General features: G+C 42.5%; 2 protein-coding genes across 2 annotated transcripts; one reads left to right on the top strand and one right to left on the bottom strand.

Moving 5' to 3' along the window:
* The first annotated feature begins 1,691 nt into the window (after positions 1–1,691).
* On the top strand, positions 1,692–5,570 carry LOC109864934 (glyoxylate reductase/hydroxypyruvate reductase-like). Its single transcript, XM_020453021.2, has 9 exons — positions 1,692–1,928; positions 2,975–3,105; positions 3,271–3,343; positions 3,426–3,542; positions 3,727–3,815; positions 3,971–4,072; positions 4,187–4,322; positions 4,436–4,566; positions 4,798–5,570. The coding sequence occupies exons 1-9, from the start codon at positions 1,843–1,845 to the stop codon at positions 4,917–4,919; spliced, it is 987 nt and encodes a 328-aa protein (XP_020308610.1). The 5' UTR covers positions 1,692–1,842; the 3' UTR covers positions 4,920–5,570.
* An 11,072-nt stretch (positions 5,571–16,642) lies between these two features.
* LOC109910237 (mitochondrial import receptor subunit TOM5 homolog) lies at positions 16,643–17,943 on the bottom strand. Its single transcript, XM_020509365.2, has 2 exons — positions 17,669–17,943; positions 16,643–17,066 (listed from the first exon to the last, which is right to left on the bottom strand). Exons 1-2 carry the CDS (start codon positions 17,787–17,789, stop codon positions 17,032–17,034), a joined length of 156 nt encoding a protein of 51 aa, XP_020364954.1. The 5' UTR covers positions 17,790–17,943; the 3' UTR covers positions 16,643–17,031.
* Positions 17,944–20,521: the final 2,578 nt, after the last annotated feature.

The following is a 20,521-nucleotide window of genomic DNA, read 5'->3' as shown; positions in this document are numbered from 1 at the left end:
AGGTCGCAATTGTAAATGAGAACTTGTTCTCAACTTGCCTACCTGGTTAAATAAAGGTAAAATAAATAAATATATAAAAAAAAAACACTGCGCCACTTGGGAGGCCCTGAGCCCCTGTACCTGAGACAGTGAGGTGAACGGTCTCATAGGTGAATCCAGAGGACAGTTTGATAGATTAGAGCCCCTGGTCACGGTGTGTGACGTCATTCAGCAGCAACGTCCTATCTTTCGTCCACTCAAACCACAGGTCCTTCAACTGCAAACACACAATAGTGTTTAGCATAGAAGAACACACACACACTTAAACACACGTTATGTTCTTCTATCCTAGTGGGGATCTAAAATTCATTTCCATTCAAAATTATATTTTCCCTGAACCTAACCCCCAACCCCTTACACTAATTCTAACCATAACCCTGAACTTAACGCCTAAGCTTAAAATATACTTTTTCCCTATGAGACTCCCAATCACAGCTGGTTGTGATACAGCCTGGAATCAAACCAGGGTCTGTAGTGACACCTCTAGCACTGAGATGCAGTGCCTTAGACTGCTGCACCACTCAGGAACCAACTTGGAATTCCAAGTCAGAAACTCAAGCATCTCTCTAGAGCTCCAACTTTCTGACCTGAAGATCACTGACGTCATGAACTGATCTGTTGAACCGGATTTCCCAGTTGTCTTGAAAGCACCAATAGAATGATAGATGAGTTTCCCACTAGTAATTGCCAGTTGGAGGGCTGTTCAAGTGGAACGCAGCATGCAGCTACAGGGGATACAAATTAAAGTGGTATTTGAGACCTCTCTCTAACCAATTAATTGTTAACACGTTATGTTTTACGTGCTAGTGTACACACGTTATGATTTACGTGCTAGTCGGAACTTGGAAACTCTGACATTATTGCTAACTGATTGAACGCGGCACGTGTATAACTACAACCAGTTAGCATGTCGGGCATTTCTGAGATTACTAGTTCCGATTTGCACGTAAATGCGGCATATGAACGCCGCAAAACGCATCCAAGAGAGATTCTCGTTCGGAAAAAAAGACGGTCCTCCATATCCTCTCTCCTCCGTGACCCGTGTTCGAGGAGCGTGATATTTCGTTAGTAGGGTCGTCACTAGTTACTACAGCCACAAACTCATAAGCCCCGCCCATTTCTACAATTGATCTTCTGAAAATGTTATTTTAAACCTAACCTTAACCACACTGATAGCCTTACCCTAACCTTAAATTAAGACCAAAAATATATATATTTTTTAATGAATTTGTACGATGATAGACCATTTTGACTTTGTAGCTGTGCTATCTAGTGGACACCCTTTAGTCGTCAATAGCCACCTTTCATCGAGGATACTCATGTAAATCCTATTTTTAACGCAGAATCATTTTTTAAATCTGCTTTTGTTTTGTCAGAGGAGAAAAACATGCACAAGTTTAAAAACAATATTCTACTTGTTGTTTTATTCATAAAAATGTCTTGCACAACTCACTTCACATTTATTTTGGGATTTCTGTAAACCTAATCTGCCCAATGACGCGGGAGTGGGAAAAGGTTTCCAATAGTTACAATAGCCACTATTGGAGGAGAAGGTCAGAGGGGCGGGACCTCTGGCTTTCTCATCCAATGGATTTTGAGAAGGAGGAGAGGAGACTCCCAATGAGTCTCTCTCAGGAATCGAATGCAGTACTGCACATGCGCAATGTCGTTTGCCCTACACTTAGTAAGTGGTGCCACATAGCGAACCGTGTGAAGTGTTCCTTTAGTGCACACGTTTAAATGTCATTGTGAACACTAAACAATCAGCAAGCAGTTATTCTGACGTTTCCCGTCTTTCGGAGGATGCACACTGCACAGAAGATCATGAAGGTTTTCATAACAAGACGCATCCCACAGGAGGGATTGAAGATTCTGTCACAGACTGGAGTGTATGTAGCCAGCAGATCCGATTTGCTCGCTTACGGCTGCACTAGGGTCAGACAGCATTCTGGTGTATATTATGACACTGCAGAGATGGCACAAGATATGACTCGGAAAACAAATCTCAATCCAGGGATGAGAAATGCTTTGAACTCCAAATTGCCCCATTATCCCAACTGTTACACCAAGAAGATTGAATGACTGCACATTTTTGGGAAACTATCCTTTTCATCCTCGTGCTACATAGCAGAAGCCATTTTGGAATGGCAGTGTCAGCCAATCTGCTCATCTGTTCAACGCGACCTGACATTCCATAATGGCTGCTGTTGCAACTGCTAGTTGACAAGAGGATGAAAACGGCAGTTTACTTAATTAATGATTCTTGTTTTAACAGTTGGGATAATGGGACAATTTGGGAATGTTGTCCGACCCTAGTGCAGCTGTAAGCAAGCAGGTCAGATCTGCTGGCGAGAGTGTGGTAACCTATAGCCAAGTACAACTAATGTAGCCAAGTACATATCAACTCCACGGAGTTGAGATATACTTGGCTAACTAGCCTAATGAGTTTTTCATGCGCTGTCACTTTTCATCTATCGTGCACGCCTGTGACTGTGACATCTAAGGATTTGTGTCATAGTCGTGCTACTTAATTCTAGTGCTAGTCTACTTACTGCTGTATAAATGCATTGCACACATTTTCACACACACATGAAGTGGAGGGTAATTGTTACATCATGTGTTCAAAAGGTGAAAGTTTACTGGAGTTGTTGATGACCTTTATTCCAGGTCACACGTTATAGCGGGTACTCTGAACTTGTAATATGTTTCCTAGGGCGTTATAACACTTACAAACATCCATGCAACATTTAACAAAAGTAAAGAGGTATAATAAAGATTAAAGCGATGGGTAAGGTTGTCTGTAAGGGGAAGAGAAAGAGACGGACCATCCAGAACACACAGAGAATATTGTACTATGAAGGAAATGTTCTGAATTGTCTTTGTCTCATCTTAATCTAGTCTCTCCCCTTTTTACCTCCCGTTTCCATGGAAACAGATGTAAGGTTTCATTGTGGGACTCGGATGAGCCTGTTTCAAGGGCGGAGCTTCTGAAGGGCGTGGCGGGGGCCCATGGGCTCCTGTGTCTCCTGTCGGACAAGATCGACACTGAAGTTCTGGACGCAGCAGGTACACTGGACATATCCTGGATCAGATTAACTCAAACGGCACCTCTCAGTATTTTTCAATATATGGAATTCACGAGGCTGCTAGACATGTGTTAAACAGTATATGTGTTGTATGATAGTTTCCATTCTGTCTTTTCCTAACACGTAACTATGGATTTGTGTCCAGGTCCAAACCTGAAGGTGATAAGTACCTTATCTGTCGGATTTGACCACATGGCCATGGATGAGATCAAGAAACGGTAAGGCCAACTATCAAAAGCCTTTAGCCTCACATCGAAGTCAGCAACTCTCATTGTGCTGTCCTCTCCATGTTCTGTGCAGAGGGGTGCGTGTGGGCTATACTCCAGACGTCCTGACTGATGCCACGGCGGAGCTGACCGTCGCCCTGCTCCTGGCTACAGCTCGGCGGCTACCAGAGGGCATGGTGGAGGTTATAAAGTCAGTACCCAATAAACACAGATACATTTCCCTCAATTAGACTCCAGCTCCAGAGGATCACTCTGACATGTTGTACAGTGATACTTTATCCATGTGTTGCCTAACCACACTTCTATCTAAAATGAATATGAGTACAACAGAATGTGTCCTCAATTCACTTTTTAAAAATCTCTCTCTCTCTCAGTGGAGGCTGGAGCACCTGGAAACCTCTGTGGTTGTGTGGTTATGGTCTGTCAGGCAGCACTGTTGGTGTCATTGGACTGGGACGCATAGGTAGAGTGACGATGATTGCTGGATTGACTTACTGGATTCTGTGACTTCTGCCCTTAGTGAGGTCTATACAATCCATATAGTAGCTGAAAGGGCAGGACAAAAGGGCTTATTCATTGCTTGATTGATTGTCTGGAGTCAATGCTGTTTTCCCTCAGGTATGGCCATAGCCAGGAGGCTGAAACCGTTTGGAGTGAAGAAGCTCCTGTACTCTGGAAGAACAGACAAATCATATGCTGCTGAAGTGGAAGGAGAATACGGTGAGCAGGGTTGGAAGGGCTTGGGGAAACAGCAAAGTCCGAGAGGGTGAGAATCAGATGAGATGTTTATTTGATTGTTTCTTCCTCTCTCTTCTGCCCCCCTCTCTGTTGCAGTGCCCTTGGACACGCTGGTGTCTGAGAGTGATTTTGTTGTGGTGTCCTGCGCCCTCACACCAGATACCCAGGGGCTGTGTAACAAGCATTTCTTCTGCAAGATGAAGAACACGGCTGTCTTCATCAACACCAGCAGGTACTCCATGGAACACGTAGCGCAGTGCCAATCCAACCACACGGACTGGGTTTTGAAATGAACACAGTTCAAAGCTATAAATATAGAGCTAACTTCCACTGTGTGTGTGATAGGGGTGCAGTAGTGAATCAGGAGGATCTGTATCAGGCTCTGTCCAGTGGTCAGATAGCTTGCGCTGGGCTGGATGTCACAACCCCAGAACCACTCCCCACCGACCACCCACTCCTCACCCTCAAAAACTGTGGTGAGTTAATAGGATCATGAGAGAAACGGAGGGAGGAAGGCAGTTTACTGAGGCATCTCAGTGTCGTCTATTGGTTTCTCTCTGATCGCTGTTGTGATGTTTCCAGATTAATCAATCATATATTTTTTCTTAAATCTTTTCATTAAAATCAACCAAATTTTTTTGCGACCAAATCTCTGCAGTGCGATCATGTCCCTGCTAATACATTTCCCCTCCTCTCTCCACCTGCAGTGGTCTTACCCCACATTGGCAGTGCCACCTACTCCACACGTGGCATCATGGCAGAGCTGTCGGCCAACAACCTGCTGGCAGGCCTACAGGGCACAGACATGCCCAGCGAACTCAAATTCTAGTGCTGCTCTACGACTATTCAACTCTGCCTCTGTCCTCCTTAGAATCATTTTGGTCACCCAATCAGTAGTCATTACCAGGAAGGTTAGAGCCGTAAGTGACCAGGAAATACATCTGTGATGGAGCATTGCAGTTGTATTAACATGCTCTCCAAACATGAAGGTCAACTTTTGCCTCTCGCTCTTAGATCTTACAATGTTTAAAGAAATAACACATTTGTGGTATTTGACTTGAATTTTGAAGGAGGAAGTGTATAGTATTGATGTTTTGAGAACATGCCTTGGCACTCTGACAGCGCTCCTAAGGGTCAGCCATGGCTTCCTTTGAAAGACGTAGATAAGCACCACAATGAGTGCACACACTACTAATTCATTACAGTGGCCTTCTCGTTCTTATGAAACACTTTCATGTACAAAATACTTAACTAAAATAGTAAATTAGTAGTTGTGATGGTAATGTTCTGTTGTTCTCATTCCAGTTGAGATGTGTGTTTAACATATTGAGATGGATCTCAGTTGTCTAGTTGTGGATAAGATATACACTCCATCACTGATTAATTTGTTTCAAATTCTATGGTAAAACACTCCATCTGTAGTCTAACACACTGTCATTCTAGCTTTGTCTTTTAATAAAGCGTTATGTTCAGTGTAGAAATGTGAGAACATATTATTTTCCCCATAAAAAATAATTCTAGAGCCTTGAGTAAATTAACAATGAAAAATGTTACCAGAATAGAACATATGGGCTCCCGAGTGGCGCAGAGGTCTAAGGCACTACATCTCAGTGTCAGGGGCGTAACGACAGACCCTGGTTCGATTCCAGGCTGTATCACACCCGGCCGTGATTGGGAGTCCCATAGGGTGGCACACTATTGGCCCGGCGTCGTTAGGGTTTGGCCGGGGTAGGCTGTCATTGTAAATAAGAATTTAGAAAGAATTTGTTCTTAACTGACTTGCCTAGTTAAATAAAGACATTAAACATTAAAACACAGTAGTCAGGGATCAGTGTGGTTCCCATGTAGCTTATTTCCATCCCTCTTCAATAGTGATCCTACTTAGAAATAGTGTGTGATGTAATGCATGGTAAAAATTCTCTCAAAGAGTTCCATTCTCTCCCCACATGTTCTATGATAACATTTTGCATTATATGTTACAGCTGTCTTCTAGAGTAGACAGTACAGTACATATAGTGCATTAGGAAAGTATTCAGACCCGTTCTCTTTTTACACATTTTGTTACCTTACAGCCTTATTCTAAAATTGATTAAATAATTTCCCCCCTCAATCTACACACAATACACCATAATAACAAAGCAAAAACTGTTTATTTTAATTTTATATTTGCCAATTTACAAAAAATATAAGTATTAAGTATTCAGACTCTTTGCTATGAGACTCGGAAATTAGCTCAGGTGCATCCTGTTTCCATTGATCATCCTTAAGATGTTTATACAACTTGATTGGAGTCCACCTGTGGTAAATTCAATTTGTTTGGACATGCTTTGGAAAGGCACACACCTGTCTATATAAGGTCCCACAGTTGACAGTGCATGTCAGGACAAAAACCAAGCCATGAGGTCAAAGGAATTGTCCTTAACGACTCAGAGACAGGATTGTGTTGAGGCACAGATCTGGGGAAGGGTACCAAAACATGTATGCAGCATTGAAGTTCCCCAAGAACACAGTGGCCTCCATCGTTCTTCAATGGAAGAAGTTTGGAACCACCAAGACCCTTCCTAGAGCCAAGGACCTTGGTCAGGGAGGTGGCCAAGAACATGATGGTCACTCTGATAGAGCTCAAGAGTTCCTCTGTGGAGACGGGAGAAGCTTCCAGAAGGACAACCATCTCTGCAGCACTCCACCAATCCGCCAGATGGAAGTGGGGATGTTTTTTAGTAGCAGGAACTGGGAGACTAGTCAGGGTCGAAGGAAAGATGAACGGAGCAAAGTACAGAGAGATCCTTGATGAAAACCTGCTCCAGAACGCTCAGGACCTCAAACTGGGGTGAAGGTTCACCTTCCAACAGGACAACGACTCTAAGCACACAGCCAAGACAACGCAGGAGTGGCTTCGGGACAAGTCTATGAATGTCCTTGAGTGGCCCAGCCAAAGCCCGGACTTGAACTCGATCGAACATCTATGTAAAGACTTGAAAATAGCTGAAAATAGCTGTGCAGCAACGCTCCCCATCCAGGATCTGCAGAGAATAATGGGAGAAAATTCCCAAATACAGGTGTGCCAAACTGGTCATACCCAAGAAGACTCAAGGCTTTAATCGCTGCCAAAGGTACCTAAACAAAGTACTGAGTAAAGGGCCTGAATAGTTATGGAATTGTGATATTTAATTTATTTCGTTTTTTTATAAAAAAGCAAAAATGTATAAACTGGTTTTGCTTTGTCAATATGGGGTATTGCATGTAGGCAATGTAATCCATTTTAAAACAAGGCTGTAACGTAACAATGTTGAAAAAGTCAAAAGGTCTGAATCCTTTCCGAATGCATTGTACAGTGGGGCAAAAAAGTATTTAGTAAGCCACCAATTGTGCAAGTTCTCCCACTTAAAAAGATGAGAAAGGCCTGTAATTTTCATCATAGGTACACTTCAACTATGACAGACAAAATGAGAGAAAAAAATCCAGAAAATCACACTGTAGGATTTTTAATTAATTTATTTGCAAATTATGGTGGGAAATAAACTTTTGTTATTGACCAAATACTTATCTTAATACTTTGTTATATACAATGACAAAGGTCAAACGTTTTCTGTAAGTCTTCACAAGGTTTTCACACCCTGTTGCTGGTATTTTGTCCCATTCCTCCATGCAGATCTCCTCTAGAGCAGTGATGTTTTGGGGCTGTTGCTGTGCAACACGGACTTTCAACTCCCTCCAAAGATTTTCTATGTGGTTGAGATCTGGAGACTGGCTAGGCTACTCCAGGACCTTGAAATGCTTCTTACGAAGCCACTCCTTCGTTGCCTGGGCGGTGTGTTTGGGATCATTGTCATGCTGAAAGACCCAGCCACGTTTCATCTTCAATGCCCTTGCTGATGGAGGTTTTCACTCAAAATCTCACGATACATGGCCCCATTCATTCTTTCCTTTACACGGATCAGTTGTCCTGGTCCCTTTGCAGAAAAACAGCCCCAGGGCATGATGTTTATGGTGTTCTTTGGATGCAACTCAGCATTCTTTGTCCTCCAAACACGACAAGTTGAGTTTTTACCAAAAAGTTATATTTTGGTTTCATCTGACCATATGATATTCTCCCAATCTTATTCTGGATCATCCAAATGTTCTCTAGCAAACTTCAGACGAGCCTGGACATGTACTGGCTTAATCAGGGGGACACGTCTGGCACTGCAGGATTTGAGTCTCTGGCGGCGTAGTGTGTTACTGATGGTAGGCTTTGTTACTTTGGTCCCAGCTCTCTGCAGGTCATTCACTAGGTCCCCCCGTGTGGTTCTGGGATTTTTGCTCACCGTTCTTGTGATAATTTTGACCCCACGGGATGAGATCTTGCGTGTAGCCCCAGATCGAGGGAGATTATCAGTGGCATTGCATGTCTTCCATTTCCTAATAATTGCTCCCACAGTTGATTTCTTCAAACCAAGCTGCTTACCTATTGCAGATTCAGTCTTCCCAGCCTGGTGCAGGTCTACAATTTTGTTTCTGGTGTCCTGACAGCTCTTTGGTCTTGGCCATAGTGGAGTTTGATGTGTGACTGTTTGAGGTTGTGGACAGGTGTCTTTTATACTGATAACAAGTTCAAACAGGTGCCATTAATACAGGTAACGAGTAGAGGACAGAGGAGCCTCTTAAAGAAGCTGTTACAGGTCTGTGAGAGCCAGAAATCTTGCTTGTTTGTAGGTGACCAAATACTTATTTTCCACCATAATTTGCAAATAAATTCATTAAAAATCCTACAATGTGGTTTTCTGGATTTTTTTTCTAATTTTGTCTGTTATAGTTGAAGTGTACCTATGATGAAAATTACAGGCCTCTCTCATCTTTTTAAGTGGGAGAACTTGCACAATTGGTGGATGACTAAATACGTTTTTGCCCCACTGTATGTGCATTCCAAAATCATCAATTGTGTATGGGAACCTGTTAGGGTCAACATTACTATTATTTTTTTCATCAATGTAAAACAGTGCAATAGTCAAATCAAATCAAACATGTGCCGAATACAACAGCTTACAGTGAAATGCTTACTTACAAGCCCATAACCAACAATGCAGTTTAAAAATATGAATAAGAAATAAAAGTAACAAGTATTTAAAGAGCAGAGTAAAATAACAATAGCGAGACTACAGTTGAAGTCGGAAGTTTACATACACTTATCTTGGAGTCATTAAAACTAGTTTTTCAACCACTCCACACATTTCTTGTTAACAAACTATAGTTTTGGACATCTGCTTTGTGCATGACACAAGTAATTTTTCCAAAAATTGTTTACAGACAGATTATTTCACTTATAATTCACTGTATCACAATTCCAGTGGGTCAGAAGTTTACATAGACTAAGTTGACTGTGCCTTTAAACAGCTTGGAAAATTCCAGAAAATGATGTCATGGCTTTAGAAGCTTCTGATAGGCTAATTTACATCATTTGAGTCAATTGGAGGTGTACCTGTGGATGTATTTCAAGGCCAACCTTCAAACTCAGTGCCACTTTGCTTAACATCATGGGAAAAATCAGACCTAAGAAAATAAATTGTAGACCTCCACAAGTCTGGTTCATCCTTGGGAGCAATTTCCAAATGCCTGAAGGTACCACATCCATCTGTACAAACAATAGTACACAAGTATAAACACCATGGTACCACATAGCCGTCATACCGCTCAGGAACGTTCTGACTCCTAGAGATGAATGTAGTTCGGTGCGAAAAGTGCAAATCAATCCCAGAACAACAGCAAAGGACCTTGTGAAGATACTAGAGGAATCAGGTACAAAAGTATCTATATCCACAGTAAAATTTGTCCTATATCGACTTAACCTGAAAGGCCGCTCAGCAAGGAAGAAGCCACTGCTCCAAAACCGCCATAAAAAGCCAGACTACGGTTGGCAACTACATATGGGGACATGGAGGATGAAGCTGTTGCTGAAACTGTGGCCCTGCTGGAAGGGGACAGAGGTTACTGGGAACATAAGGGAGGAAGAGGACGCAGAGCAGAAAGAGGAGGCGTTTGTTGCCTCTAAGCTTTGAAGTGACCTAACAGCCTCATTGCCTTCTGTCTGAGCCTCACTGATGGTGGTGTTTAGGAGGCTGTCTTCTCCTAATGGCCCACTGCCAAGCTGACTTATGGGGTTGAGAATGCAGGAAAGGCCCAGGTCTTGGTTTGCTATCTAGGCCCTCGTTGTCAGACAACCCATCTCCTCCATCAATGTTGTCTTGGAGTCTCTGTCTGAGGATCAGAGCTAGATTGGTGGTTGGATGAGCTTGCATCATCTCCCTTCGGGCTGAGTCCTCAGATGGGAATGGAGGATCATTGAACACACCTGCTGTGTCTGGATAGGAGGAGTTCACCTGCACACATTTCACCACTACATCCATCTTCTGATCCTTATCCCTCCTCTCCGACTTTCACTTTAAACCTCTCTCCTCCATTCACCAGAAAACCCTCTATGTGATCCTCTCCCCCATCCTCCCGCGTCCCTCCCACACTACTATCTGATTGGCTAGGCAGCTGTATCTCTTGTTGTATTACTACTCCCAGTCTCATACTTTATTATTCCTTGTCACCCTTGGCGAGCCCTCCTCATAATTCTCCTCAGAGAGCCTGCCCCCGTTCTGCTTGCTGTCCAGCCTCTCCTCCTGAAACACTTGGGGAGAAGAGTTATTGCGTTTGTGAAGACCGCGTCTGGGGAAAGTAGCTTGTTGCTCAATGCCTCCACCTGCTCCAACTCCTCCATCCCTGTCTCCAGCTGGGCTAGCCTCTGCCCCAGTTTCCCTGTTGTCGAGGCTCCCTTCCAGAGCTGATGTGACCAGTCTGAGTCCCAGCTGCTGGAGCAGGACAAATCTTTGCTGCCTGGAATTGACCCCAGCCATGGCTGCTGCCTGGGATGGAGACTGCCTCAGGTGCTGCTGGTCCACTGCATGGCTAAACTGCTGCTGCTGCACTTGTAACCTCCAACCACACGGAGGTGATGTGAGGAAATTGTGTGAGGTGGAGGTGAGATGGCGCTTGTAGGCCTTAACCACAGTGTTGAGGTGCAGGTGGGAGGCAGCCAGGAGCACGTCCGCTATATTTGATGCCCCCAGAGTGAGAGCGGAGGTGTAGATCATGTCCAGCAGGACAGAGAAAGCCTCAGGAGTCACCACCTCTGAGTCCAGCTCCATCACACGGGCTCCTTCAGCGCCGCCTCCTTCATTCCCCTCCACTGCATTAAGAAGGGCCCTGAAGTGTGTACTGCAGGCTACCAGGAAGGAGCGATGGGCCCTGAAGTGTTGGCGCCCCACACACACTGACACACTGGTGTTTTTAGCTGCTGTAAGATGTGCTCGAAGTGACCAGGGAAGTCCATCTCAGCCTGAGGATGAACATGAGGAATGGTCCAACTGAATGGTCAGGCAGAGACAAGCCTCAGTGTCAGTGACCTGATGTAACTCCTGATAGATCTCATAAACCCTAAACCCAGACAAGCTTGGGTTACGGGTAACGAGCAATGGGCAGCTCTGTCACAATAGATGCAATGCTAGTAATAACAAAAACTATGATGTAAATGTAATGTCTATGGACTCATTTGATTGGTCTAAAGGTCTGACACTGTAGACCACTTCTGTCCTTACAAATATCAGTTACAAATTATATGAAAAACAGAATAATACAACAACTAATTTATCGTGTAATGTCCCTATGCTCATGCCTGGAATAACCTATGAAAGTACCACCTACTCTCTGGTGCCAGTCCCATACTGTTTTTGAATAGGCTTCTAGGTTAAATCATCAAATTCATGAAGACGTGGTCATTTAAGATTTATGTAAAATTATAGTATTTCATGGATTAATTTTACTTCTACATGATGCCTTTCATGAAGGTTTTCAACTGCGTTTTGTTTTGAAAACCTTCATAAAAGGCATTGGGCAAAGTAAAATTTATCCACAAAAACAAATATAATTTTACATATAACTTAAATAACCCCATTTTCATTCATTTGATGACATGAGCTTGACATACATTCAAAATCAGTACTAGACTTGCACCAGGAAGTGGGCGGGACATTCATAGCGTATACAAGGGCTGTTCAACTACTGTATATTCTTGGGGGGGGGGGGTCAGATTTCAAAAAGGTATTAACAGGGAGGCCAGACATTTTCTACATGGGATTACTCTTCCTAAAACCAGTATAAAAACCAATGCACAAAGACAATTATAATCTTATAAAGCATGTGTATTCAATTAAATGCTGCTAAATTCAAATTGTTGAAACAATGGAACACATTTGTATTTATAACGCAGTTGACCTGCATTACATTAATGAATTTCTACTTTCCTGTCCGTTTTACATACGTAGCGTGAACTTTTGTTTTTATTTACACATAGGAAACCTTTTATGCATGGCTTATCTCAGTTGACGAGCTTTTTCTGAGAAGTCTATCCCCCCTCACCAGCAGAGAACGTATGTATATGTATGTAGAATGTATATTTTTGTTGGGGGGGGGGGTCTTGCCTGTTTTGCATGTTATTTTGGCATTAATACGTGTCACATATCAGTTTGCAAACAATGTAAAAAAAATAGATATACCATTGAGTCAATAAAGCAGCATACAAACATGGTCTCTTTTTTGTTTTCTTCAGTAAGGCAGCTCCAAAATGCAGGTGTTTCAGCCTAGCTCAGTGCTTTCTGTGGTGGTGGGACATGCCAGCAGAAAATACGGACCATTGTGCGATGATTGGCTCAGTGTTCTGTCACTCATGGGGACACTACGTCACCGCCAAGTCTAAGGGTAGAGCTAGAAAATTCTAGCCCCCTGGGTGCTGCCATAGAGTTACATTAGAAGTGCCCCTCCAAGAAGGCTCAAGGTCATTGGCCACAGATAAAATGACATCAGATCACGTTATATGTATAGTAGATTTGATTGGACTTTCAAAATCTTAGCTAGCAGTCATCATCATGAATCAAGTCGACAATCTATTGGCAAATCATTTTTAATCAGTGTCATATGAAGAGAACAATGAAGAGAAATTATAGATAAAACGTATCGGCGCTCATCGGCCATTGGACATAAACATTACACAACAAGTTGGAAATCGAAAATTCAACAATGAGTGGTTTGGAAGGAATCAGTGACAGTGGCTAACTGCAAGCATGGCAAAGAAATCACTAGCCTGCTATTCAGTGGAGTGGCTATGTGGTCCCAAATCTGGGATTAAGGGGTTATTTTTCATGTTTAAAATGATAAACATTCAACATTGGCTATGTTGACAATGAAGCATTATTTGTGCCGCGCTGATAAATCGAAACTGTGAAAACTTGACTTAAGACAACTGGGAAGTCGGGTATAAACGAGCTCCGACTGGGAAAGTACGTCCTGAACGGTCATCCAACTCGGAATTGTAAATCCAGGCTCTTTCTAGAGCTACGACCTAAAGATCAATGACATCATCATGATTCAACCTTGTTTTTTGCAAGTTCCCAGTTGTTTTGAATGCACCATAAATCCAGAGAATGCCAGACTTTGATGACAAAGTTTGCCCACGAAGGACTGCCGAGCCACCTTCCTGTTCAAGTTGGCAAAGCACAACAAGCGGAGTCGAAAAAATGTATTGTATGATACTGCATAAATTATGTAATATGCCAGGGAGATATGTATACTGTAGCTAAGAAAGTAATACAATGTGTATGTCGTGTAGTAATATGTTAGTAGCCCATATACCTCACCCTAATAATTTGGTCTATTTACCCCTCTTAATTTCACCTAATGTAGCCAATAACCTGTTTTAGAGAAATGTAATCATTGAATATTGTAAAAGCCTTATTTTTCTGTTTATATGCCCCCTTTATTTATCCTATGGTTCTGACTTGGTGTACAGGGAGAACACTGCAAGAACAGCCCATGTTCTGAATTCTGTCGCTGTACATTTCAAAAGTGCTAAACAAATAGTTGTAGGGAAATTGATTGTTTTGTTTGGGCTCAAATCAGAGGAGAAAAGAACACATTTAATCCGAAAATATGTACATTTCTCAATCATGTCAATAACTGTTTTATCCCTCCCATGTAGTTGCAAATGAAGATGTCACTCCCTAAACTCACATAGGCTGCTCTCTTGAGCAGTGTCGACCAGTCGCTGTACATTTCAAAAGTGCTAAACAAATAGTTATATTGACTACATCCAAGCTAGCTCGCTCAAATGTCTTCATCGAAATTACTGATTGCCTCGTCCGATTGCTGTCCCCTTATGCCATAATTTGTACATCTCAACTTTCATTAGAAACCACATTTGTTTAAGCAAGTCAGCCATATCAGCTATGTTTTTTTAAAGGCAGTAAATTAGGCTGAATGAACTGTTTCGCTGCCAGACTAGGCTCCGCTGATAGCCAGGTGTAGCAGTGGTAAGATGTTGGGACAGCTTTATGTAGGCCCTAACAGTTTGTGGGCCCCATTTGACACCGATATAGCACAATTAATGTATTGTTTAGTGGCTTTTCTGGCATGCATCCCATTTTCTTTTTTGCCCCACCAATATTTACATGCTAAAATCGCCACTGCTTGAGAGCATTACCCTTGCTTAGCCACTGAAAGTCATGATGTAATAGAAGATCATGGAGCTCAGCAAACCATGAAACAAGCAATGTTAGGCTATATGTTGATCGGATAAAGTTTATGATAGTCATAACTGAGTCCATGTTTTTTTTTTTTACTCATCGCTGAGTTAAAAACAAAGCACACGGGTGTATCAGGCAGTGTAGTGATCTCATCTGCGGTGAAAGAGACAGTTAGCAGCTGATTGGCTGTAACTGGTATGTTGGGTGATATTGATCGACAGAATTTAAAGGGAGGGATTTTATGGATATTTATGAGTCTCTATCTACATAGATCCCATCGGGTGATTGGTTGAGTCTTCTTGAGTGCGTGCGTGACTCTGAGCCTTACCGAAACGAGGTGTATAATTTCTATCGTCTCATATCTGAAACCACTTCACTGACAGTTAACATGAAATTAAAATACAAATCTGACAATAACATTGTCGCTGAGGAGGGCTTGCTAACAGTGTTTGATTCATATCAGTCGTTTTCTTATAAAACAGCTCAGATAGCTAGCGAAATCCTAATTGGCGACGTTAGCTAAAATGCGATTCCATCATTGGGAACAACAACTGGCTATTCGTTCGTTTTCAGCCAAATATGTTCAACTCGTTGCTAGTTTATCCAGTGACTACCGCATTTATAAGTACAGCTACTGACTAAAATGTAGCTAGAAAGCTGGCTCACACTGGCCATTCACTAGCCAACTAGCTAGCTAATCGAATACACCAAATAAACATCTATCTAGACTAGATTTGGGAGCTCATGGGCACACAGGCTACCTTAGCCAATTGGTTAGAGGTGATTACACCACGGGCAACAATAAATGGCAATGAGTTCGTTTTCAGATAAATATTTTCAACTCTTCAATTTATCCACTGTCCACCACATTTAGGATTGCTAATTACTGAAATGTATACTGAACAAAAATATAAAAGCAACATATAAGGTGTTGGTTCCATTTTTCATGAGCTGAAATAAAATATTTAAAAAAATGGCCGTTTATTTCTCGAATTTTATGCACATTTGTTTACATCCCTCTTAGTGAGCATCTATCATTTGCCAAGATAATCCATCCGCCGGACAGGTGTGGCATATCACAAAACTGATTAAACAGCTTTGTGCTGAGGGCAATGAAAAGCCACTCTGAAATGCGCAGTTTTGTCACACAACACAATGTCACAGATATCTCAAGTCTTGAGGGAGCATGCAATTGGCATGCTGTCTGCAGGAATGTCCACCAGATAATTGAATGTTAATTTCTCTACCATAAACCACCTCCGATGTCATTTTAGAGAATTTGGCAGTACATCCAACCAGCTTGACAACCGCATACCATGTTTAACCACGCCAGCCCAGGACCTCCACATCCAGCTTTTTCACGTGGGATCGTCTGAGACTCAGGAGTATTTATGTCTGTAATAACGTTTGTGGGGAAAAACGAATTCTGATTGGCTCGGTCTGGCTCCCAAGTGGGTGAACCTATGAAATCCCAGGCCCACGCCTTCTGGCTTGCACTTCATTCGTGCATGCATCCCATCCCTTCTTAAGTAATAATATATGAGAATATTTTGCAATCTTATCTGAAGAAAAACCCTGCATTTGAAATAATTGCATTGTCTAATGTTTACACTGATTCAGTTATGAATGAAATCGCCAGCTTCATGGTCAGAATTCTGATGTCCTCAAAAATAAGACAAGAGCGCCCCCCATTTGGCATATTCAGGTAATGATGGTTGCTGTACTGCACTGCTTGAGAGTTCTTCTCCCCTGTCTTCATGATGCTGTGGAGTCCAAGGGGCAAGCAGTTATCTATGAGGGAAGCAAATTTGGTATAATACCCTCTACCACCCTATTTGTTGTATACCTGAGAATCTACAGAATATCTTCAAATGAACAGTTCAAGGGGTCTTGCTTTTGGGCATTGCTTTTTCAAGAAATTTATACCTGATGATAATTAACAAAAACCATGCAATCAATATTTAAACATGTCTTCTCTTTATTGCATGTGACCAACAAAATTCACATGTCCAATTACACAACACTCTCATTGAGGGACCATGGAAAAGATTGCCAAAACACTCAAAACAAAATCAGATGTTATCTTATTGAGCACTAACATAAAAGGTAACCATGAAAAATAACAGATGACACATTGATGACTACAAATTACATCTTAATGTTCAAGTGCAATGGGGGGACACAACGTAATGTCTCCACTGTAGCCTATAAAGAAGTCTTCCATATAGGATCCGTATGATGGTGTTTAGCTCGCCGCTTTGTTAATTGTTCCCCTGTTATGGTGATGTCCATCGACCTTGTTGCATTAAACTGCCCGAGTGGGAATACTGGAGGCAGATGGTCTCAAATGCTGTCCAACTTCTTCAAGATATACGGAGCTGTGTGGGGGCAAAGGAAAGAAATAGTCAAACTTAACTTAGTAAATTATCCATAAAATGTTCCTTTTTGATTGAGGTGCTGTTTATGGTCAAAAGATCTACCAAAACCCTTGGGGATATTATCTAGATTAATGACCATTCATTCTCATGCAAAGACCAGAAAGCTGGCTCCCAGGTCAAAAGAAGGGAACCATGTTTAGGGGTCACAACCTGATGGATGACTTGTAAAGGGTCACGTCTAGTGATGCCATTGATTCACTGTACATTCTCCTGTCTGAACACTGAGCAGGTGAGTGCGACATGCATTACAGTCTGTGCTATCTTGGATCCTTGGGACCTCCCTACTCCATTGAAGTTGGGTTTAGGGATAGTACTGACCCATATATTACACAATATATTGTGAGATAATGGCAGTGTTCGAGAGCTTAATAACCGTAATGTATATCATGGGTAAATTGTGACTGACTGATCTATAAATAACAATGAGTAGTTATTTATGATGCAAGGTCCTTTGTAAGTCGGCAGTCGCTGACACGGTCGGCTGCAATGCAGAACAAGCAGAACGTGTGCAACCCGAGAGCTATGTGAAAACCAATACTTACTGGCTCTGAGAAGGGCAATATAGATTAGAAAATTGCGCACGGACGAGATTACATCCTGTCGCATCTTTTTCTTCATCTCCTCTGGGTCCATTTTCGGCTCTAACCCCTCGAGTTTAAACATCTCGGCGTGGTCTGTAAAGGTTTTATACTCTATCCTCACCTGATTGTGATTTTATGGCTGAGGTTTCCTTAGTATTACGCTGGCCCTTTGCCTTGATTCTCGGAGCCCTACTCGTGCTTGTTGACGGACGCGTGACTGTTTAAACCGGAAATTGCGTTTAAGGATTACTTTAAGTACAATGTCCGTAGAGGTACAAACTCTACAATGGGGGGAAGGCAAAGCAATAAATATGTATTTATGATGCATTTCTACTAACCCAAGTCTTGCCTATTTATCAATTTAAACGTTTGTCTAAAATATATATTTTTTAGAGGTGACTAAATAAAAAACATATTTTGTGATTGTTTTTTATTATTGTTTATTACAATATACTGTCATTCTTACTTGTTTGCGGACACAGTTTTTTCTCATAGTATTATCATCTTTATTGAATATGTTACTATCAAGCATGATCTTTCTTGCCTTCAATCAAACTGACCTTGTGAGGCAGGTCCTCAAGGCCGACGGGGAGGGAGCGAACAATAATGAGTGTGGAGGAGAGGGAGGAAAAATTGATAGAGCGAGAGAGAGCAGGGGAAAACGAAGGGAGGGAGGGAGGGAGTGGGATATTTCTGAGCTCAGGGCCGGGGATTAAACGGTCGAGAACAGTCCCAATACGATGACAGTACGCACCACACCGTCCGGGACACGTATTCTACCGATTCCGACAAGCTATTCTGTCTGCTCTCTCTCTTTAGTCACTTCATTGGGCCCTCCCGGTTCACAACCCCGGTCTGTCTCTTTCTGTAGAACACGAGGTGAGTTCGTTTTTTCGTTATTTTATTATCATCTTTATTGTCAAACTGACTGTGGACGAATGGTGAAGAAGCCTGGGTGTATGCTTCTGCGTGCACCTTGCATTGATTGGAAGAATCTCTTGCGATATTTTTCACATAGAAAAAATACATCAAATCCTATCTGAATGATTTGGATTTCGTGCTGGTCCCGGTTTCCAGTGCCTCTGTTTCTAAAAACAGGAATAGAGAGATCTAAATCGGATTAAGATTATTTTAGGAAACAATTAAAATGTGACTTTTTTTTTCTCTTTGTTTCCGGGCTAATCTGGTATGACTGCTGTCACCGATTATATCTCGGGTCAGTTTGGTCCTTGCGGGTGAATAATACGAACACAACATAATACACGTTTATATCTGTGTTATAAAACCTTTCAATATTTGATTTCGACCTATCCAAAATCGCTAATGAATTGGGGGTGACACTATAGTGCGGTGGACTATTGATATTCTATTCTATTTTGTTTTATTATTGCATGCTGAGCAGCGCACTCCCATGCATTTCGTATTGACGTGGTTATTTTGTCGTTGATTCATAACCATCCTCCTCTTATCCATCCAGGATACTCACACATGCATTCTGCATGGCCAATACGCAACCAGTGGAATTCTGTGCAGCATGAAATTGGTGTCACATAATGCAAATGGTCAGAGAGTACAAATGGAATCAGAGTAGATCCAGAGATGGTGACCGGCGTCTCTAGTGGTGTAGTAAAACGCCTTTATATTAAATGGCCAATATGTCTTGTTATCAATGGGCATCGGGCCGTTGGCGAGGTGTGGAGAGAGACAGAAGAGACTTTTTCCTCATGCGCGTATCCATAGGTTTGTGAAAATGCGACGTTCATTCAGTGCACGTTTCCATTCCATGCGAAGCAAGAAGAGCGCAACACAACTAGACCGGAACAATGCGTTTGCCGTTCTGTGTCCTTTATTTAATGCATGACATGATTTAATTTGACCACTGATTCTGATTATATATAGGCCAGACATGTGCTCTACTGTACACAAAATGTACATGGGGCCCAGGAGATGATGTATTTAATGTCACAGAATATTAGGCTATCACTGACTAGTTAATGTTCACATATGTACCGACATTCCTACACACTCACACATGCTGACACACATAGCCTGCATCATCTCACACATGGGTGGTTGTTGTCCTGGTCTTGTGCTGCCCTATGGGCGTGACTGCTCAGTGAGGGTGTTTGAGTGTGTGTCTGTGTAGGTGTGTGTGATTGTGAGTGTGTGAACACGTGTGTATATGTGCAAGTGTGTGTCTGTGTGTTGCCAGTGCTGCTATGCCAGTGCTGCAGGCGTTGTGCATGATGACTCAGGGATGCATGATGACTCAGGGATGCATGCTGACTCCGGGATGCATGATGAGTCAGGGATGCATGTTATAACATGTGATGGAACTGTTGCTCTGAGGTCACTCAGCAAGCGGAGAAATGCGAATGGGATGACACTCACATCAGGAAAGGCTCACTGCCTGTCTGTCTGTCTACCTAACTGCCTATCTGCCTCTCTCCCTGTCTGTCTGCCTGTCTGTCTGCTTGTCTGTCTGCCTAACTGTCTGCCTGCTTGTGCTGGGATCTACCCCACTGAGTGCTCTTCTGCCCTACTTACGGCTGGCTCCCTCTTACCCTGGAGCCCCCACATCTCAAATGGCAGCCTATTCCCTACATAGTGCACTACTTTTGACTCAAGCCACAGTGGCGTCATTTAATATTTAGCCCTTCTTGTCTCTAGGGCAGTTTGAGTTGTGTGCTGGTGTCTGTTCCTACTGATCAGTCAGCCAATCGATCACCAGACCAACTAATAATGGTGGTCATTAAGTAATTCGATGCATGTTATTGCCCTAGACACATTTTGGCAGCCAGAGACTGTCGGGTT

The sequence above is a fragment of the Oncorhynchus kisutch genome, linkage group LG19 (assembly GCF_002021735.2).
Source record: "Oncorhynchus kisutch isolate 150728-3 linkage group LG19, Okis_V2, whole genome shotgun sequence".
NCBI classification, from domain to species: domain Eukaryota; kingdom Metazoa; phylum Chordata; class Actinopteri; order Salmoniformes; family Salmonidae; genus Oncorhynchus; species Oncorhynchus kisutch.
Note: the sequence above shows the minus strand (reverse complement) of the source record. Positions and strands in the feature narration are given on the sequence as shown.